Source organism: Amblyomma maculatum, chromosome 6 (genome assembly GCF_055883805.1).
Source record: "Amblyomma maculatum isolate TAMU_Amacu chromosome 6, ASM5588380v1, whole genome shotgun sequence".
Classification (NCBI taxonomy): domain Eukaryota; kingdom Metazoa; phylum Arthropoda; class Arachnida; order Ixodida; family Ixodidae; genus Amblyomma; species Amblyomma maculatum.
The window spans coordinates 113,415,056-113,421,055 of NC_139349.1; the positions used below are offsets into that span (position 1 = coordinate 113,415,056).

At 47.8% G+C, this 6,000-nt stretch overlaps 1 protein-coding gene across 1 annotated transcript in view; it reads left to right on the forward strand.

Moving 5' to 3' along the window:
* The window catches only part of LOC146186615 (nephrin-like), a 100,239-nt gene extending 96,479 nt beyond the window's left edge, over window positions 1-3,760 (forward strand). The window contains exons 21-22 of the mRNA XM_084608066.1: window positions 326-459; window positions 1,453-3,760. Of these exons, the coding sequence (XP_084464192.1) occupies window positions 326-459; window positions 1,453-1,803 (485 nt within the window). The 3' untranslated portion in view covers window positions 1,804-3,760. The remainder of the gene's footprint in view (window positions 1-325; window positions 460-1,452) is intronic.
* The last annotated feature ends 2,240 nt before the right edge of the window (window positions 3,761-6,000 follow it).

Sequence of the window (6,000 nt, forward strand, 5' to 3'; positions counted from 1 at the left end):
GCATACGTTGGCGGCTCCGTCTACGCTTATGACGTCAGTAGTCGCAAAACAGGCACGAAAGGAGCAACATAATGAACCGCGCGTCTCTTTCCTACGCTCACCGAAAACGACAACGTCAAAACGCGTAGTACCACATTTTCCGTAGCCTCGTGAAGCCCAGTGCAGAGCGGAATGTCGACGCAGCAGCCGCATTTTATGCGCGGTTGCTGGAGCATGGGCGCCGAGCCGCCGCGTTAGGTCGCGATTAAGACTCGCTCCCATAAGAGCCTCGGAAGGCGCAGGTTGAATAAAGCGCTCTCTCTCTCTCTCTCCTTTCTCTGCACAGCGGTTCCGGCGGCTGGCAACGGCAGCATCGATCGGCGGATGCTGCCCAACAGGCGAGTCCACTACGAAGGAGAAGACGAGTACTACAGCGACGCGCTGCGGCGGAACGCCTACAACCAGAAACTGGGCGACAAGGTAGGTGTGCACTCACCGCCTTGTCTGAAGTATATAGAAGAAGCTGGCGGAGAGCACACTGTGAATTTACGCGGCTGTGTATAATTTTCAGCGGCAGATGGTCAGAGGATACGGGCGGTGAAGCCGCGGTGAATTTTGTATTTGGGACGATAAGCTGTTTCCAGTGTTAGAATTAGCGCCAGTGCCGTTACAGCTTAATTACGACTCTAGAGATTTATCAGAGATTTTCCTTGAAATAAGATGTCATCGGCGTCATGATACACAGTAACCGAGAACGCTGATTTACTGGTTGGTCGCTCGTTCTGGCAGTCGGAATTTTATCCGCGTGGGCCTAGGATATGCGTACAATGTGCGCTCTCGAAAACGCGGCAGGTTAAATAAAACTGTTTTATACGCGAGAGACCATATTCGACGTCCACTCCTTGATAGAAGCGATTCGCCCAAGCACTGACTCTGGGTATTACAAGATAACCTCAAGTACGAAGACATGTACGCTCGATTTCGTAAACCTGTCGCTTGAGTTTCCCTTCGAGTTTCGTGGAACTTAGAGCTAAACGGCGCAGTCAGTACTTCATCTGTGCTGCCAACTCAGTCACCGTAGCCGACTAGTTCCTTCAACTTCATTGGTGTTACCATAGCAATCAGATGCAAACATAAAGAATGAAATCAATATTTAAACCGGCCGGAAATGTAGAAGACTAGAAAATGTGACAAGAAGACGGAAAGAAAAAAAAATGATATTTAAATAATAACAGCAGCTTCAGCACTGTTTCTGCCAAGCCACTCGCTGCCGATTTTCAATAGGACAAAAAACGAAAAAAGAACTCGAAACAATTATTTGTGTAAGTAAGGCTACTCACTACTGATAATGTGAATTGTTCTACGAACAGCCCGTAAAGAATTTCGGCATTTGTAGATCTTGTGAGCGCTGAAAACGATTCGCAGTTATTTTTTTCGCACATAGACGCTAAGATCACGTGCTTTCCTTCACAGGGAGTCTATGGCAAAGTTCCGGGCGTCGGGTCCAGCCACCCTCCTCCTCCGCCCGGCCGCACCTCAGCGAGCGGCGTGGACGCCATCTACAACATCAAGGCGGACCAGCAGCGATACGTCCCTTACCCCGTTCCCGGAGGCGGCCCGGCATCCGGGCCCGGAGGCGCGTCCGTGGCCGTCCACCACCACCCGGCTGACGCGGCTGCGGCGGCCGGACAGACCATCCTGACTACGTTCAGCCCCTCGACCAACGTCCCGGTCTCTCCCGTGCTCGCGTCGATGCACAGCTACGGACCCCCGCTCATGGACGGCGCAGCTGCGCACGATGAGATGGACGGCCATCTTGTCTGACGATCCACCGCCGTCTAGCGTGGGCCCGGATGACGCTAGCCACCACACTCGCTTATCAAGCGCCGGCAACAGCTCGCGACTTGGCGCCACAGCGCCAGCCGCGTCCGACGCAAGGCTCTGCCGCCGACACTGGTGGCGACACCGATGTTAGAGGCAGCCAGCGCGAACGACCTTTCATGGACAAAACTGAACACTGCACGTCCAGTCACGTCGCCAAGAACGTTGTGCGCGTCGAAACGCCGGGCAAAGCTTGTTCGCCGCTGCTTTCTAAAGCCGCTGGACCTCGGCAGAACCGAAGCGGCGCGATCCGCCATCACCGAACTGCTTAGTTGGTGCTGTGCGCGGCACTGCGCTGACTCGCACAAACCTTAGTTTCTGAGAGAAAAGAGACTACGCCGGCGTCTCCATAACGCACGACTGCGACTCAAGAGGCCAGCAGAAGCTGGCGCTGTCCTCGTTCTTTCCCACAGTCATTTCCTGCAACAGTCAGGTTCCAGTGACCGCAAGCGGTGCGCTGTCTTCAGGGAAGCTCCAGAGCTTGTTGACAAGTCCATCGTGAATGTTAATGGAGAGAAAAAGAAACAAGGGTGTTTCGTTGACTTTCGTCATCTCGCATGTTTTGTTCCCCTCTGTTTTTCTTTGGCCATGACGACGACGTGTGCTTATCTGAGTTCGTGTGCCTGTGACTTGAATGGACATCAAGGATCCTCGGCGACGTCTCGCCCGTTACAGTTTGTTGTGCTCAAGTCGTGCATCCGGGAAAGCACCGTCTAAGAGTCCGTTGCCAGCGGAGTGGCATTTGTACAGACGAACTAGACAGCTTTCCACCGTGCCTTAATGCAATCTATTAACGTTCAGTGCGGAACTCGCTTGATTTGAAAGCCGCCCCTTTCATCCTGCACGTTTTGTAGCGTGTTTTGTCTCTGATCGACTACTGGACAGTGAGTGTGTTGTGTCAGTGCGCGCTCTAAACTAGGACTTAACAGCGACTCTTCCGCTCTCTTCAAGAGATACTTAGCACGGAACAGCTGGCTTGTGTTTATTTATGATACAAATTTGGCACTCTTGTCCAATGCGTTTTCTTGGTTGTGTAAAATTTGAGCTGCGATTTCGAGTTGCCACTGCGTCCCGAGAAAGCATGCCATCGTTAAGTTTCACTTGTTCTTGATCAAAACTTTCGCTGTCTCTGCTCTCGCATATTTAATTTTTGCTGAGTGAATGTGTGTTCGTTGATTTCTGAAGATACACATGACAGTGTGAATTGTGTACATAACTCGGTGCAAGCACGCCATGGAGCTGTCACTCTGTTCATCTCATAGCCACACAATAACGTAATCACATTTTCTCATCATGTCTAGTCACAGCCAATGGCCAAAGAAACTACTGTTGCTCTTATGCCAGACTGAAACTTTCAATTACTAAGAAGTCTTCTGAGGAAAGCCCAGAATTCGTTCTTTCCTCAGTTGAAGTGCATTCAGCTTTCTCGTAGACAGAAAAAAGGAACACAAGCAACTGGTCACACACACTATGTAACGAATTGGTCACACTTGGCTTTTTAAAACACGAGGAATTTCGCATTCAGCATCGCATCTTGTCACTGTTTGATACAACCATATGAAAGTTCAGTCACTAGTGGCATAGTTTTGCATTGACTGTACTGAAACTCGCTTTTCCAATTTCATGCAGCTCTGCGCGACCAGTGTGGCAGACATTATAAAGCCTAGTCTTGCTGACTATCACCAAAGGACCAACATGCCAACAATGCTTGCGATTCCACTTCGCACAAGCGAGCTGTCATGAATCCACGAGCATAAATTTTTGTGCGTGTTTTGTTGTGTTTAAAGGACTAAGAGAAGAAGAGGCGGATACTTACTTCCGTCAGTGAAGGCAAGTGCAACAGTCCGCTTTCACCCCAATTCGCTGATACACGGCGAAAACTGTACAGCAATACACATGAATAAATGGTTTGTCCTTAAGTGTTACGTCTAATTATTTATACTAGCTGAACACACGCATCATTATAACACCATCAAGATAATGTTCTATTTTTGTGCCTGCAATGTGGCAAGCTATTAAAAACGAAACCACGCTAAGCCCGACAAATCTCAATGTTTTTCAATTCGTGCTACTGTAGGGACTGATGATGATGCTGATGGTATAACGGTGCAAGGGCAGGTCTGGCCGAATAATGTCATGGTAATGGTACAACGTCTTCGGCCTGCTCAAAGTGGAGACAGAGGTCCATCTTCTAAGCATTCCATCCCAGGGAAGCCAGCACCGAGACAGGGGAAAGCTGATCCATTTGAAACTGCTAGGCAGACTGTGCCACTGGGGACTAACCCCCTCACCTCCCGCTTGTAGAGACTAGGCAATGACTTCGCCGGCAGAAACGCAGTCTCGTGCGTCTTCAAACTCCGGCTAGGAATTTACGACGCAGTCAAAGCTTGCTATTTTTTCCCGAAAGGAGGCGAAGAGAAGCTTCTTCAAAGCGCCATTTTTATAACTGAATATAACATATTTCTCTGCCTGGTATGCTGAACAGAACGATCATGTTAGAACATAAAAAAAAAAAAAGAATGATGTACACTTGTTTCACTAAAACATGAAAGCCGTGAGTGCAGTGGATTTTGGGTAATTCCGCACGAAGCACCAAAGACGACGCTGTATGCTCGATGATTTTGATGATTAGAAAGCTTTATATAAAAATTTCCACGGCAGTACAAAGCAGAAGTAATCGGACGTTGCTAACCAGCCTTCCAAAGTTAAAAATTGCGATTAGTCAGTCTGATCACGAGACAGCAAAAAGGAGACGACCATTAAGGATGTGCAGTAAGTACAGAAATTAAAAAGCATCGTCACCCTCTCAGGAAATACAATATTAACATGAGATTACGATGACCTGACCTCGTCGCTTATGAGGATAAAAACGAGGAGAGAGGGCGTTGTATGAGGGACCTTTGCAGGCTTGCGCGGGTAGGTGCGATGGATTAGGCGATTACAAGAGCGTGCGGAAACCTGCCCGGCTTATTACCAAAAAGCGCGCAGAAGAATGCGGAAAACAAGTAAATTGAACAAAAATGGCAACATGCCGAATATCTTGTTGCATTACGCTGCCGCACTTACTATGCTAGAATTGCATAGACAGCCTCGAATGCGCTATAATGCTATGCGCACGCAGGGAACGACGATCACGGCTCTCTCTCGCTCTGGGCTTTAGAGCGACTCGAAATTGACACAGGAGCCCTGATTCGATCCCGTATGTATAGTAAAGGTCATCACTCGTAGCATTATACATTAAATTAAAGCTGAAAGGGGAAAAAAAGTTATTTCCAGGCAAAGTTTAAGGTAAATGATGTTTACAAATGCTGTGGGCGCAGACACAGGTAACCGCTAAAATTCAGTCAAACACAATCAGTTAATTAGAGTGCTGTTCAATGTAATAAATAGTGTAATAAAGATATTACACTAGCAGCGATATAATATTGTAAAGCATAAAAACCCTGGTCCTTGGAAAGCAAAACATAAATAGGGCGGTGAAGTTTAATCTCGAACAAAGATAACAGCGTTATATTCACTCTTACATGCTGTCCATTTATATAGAACAATCCCAATTTTAGCGCATCAGGTAAGCAATCTACAGTAAAGTCTCACAAACAAAACGTGATAACGCAGAGTGCCACATGAATAGAGACGCAGCATGGCGCTGCAGATAAAGAAGCAAGTATAGCTAAAAACAAAAAGAAAAGGGGGGGGGGGGGGGAGGAGGAAGCTCATGTTAATGTGGATGTTCATCTTCACGTTGCTTCATTACGAATAAAATTCTTGCTTGCTCCAATGCAAGTCACAATAACATTTTCTTTAATAAAGAATAGAGAACTTTGAAGTCGGCTTGGATTCCTGACAACATTCAAGCAACTCGTGGCGCAGTGTCTTCGCAGTCGTCCGCAACTGGCATAAGCGCCACGTTTTGGTGCGAGTACGCGTGTAACCAAGCCAGTGTTTGCTACAGACAACGCGAGTATTGCCCACAGTGATAGGCCGCCGAATAAGCTGTATGCCCGAGCGTTAAGCGTTAAACTACTGTTAAGCGTTAGGCTACTGTAAACAAAAAAAAAAAAACTTCAAACTCTTGAGCGTAACGAGACTTCCGGTCATGCAAAGAACGTGCTGCGCTGAACTAAACCTGGGGTCTGCTCA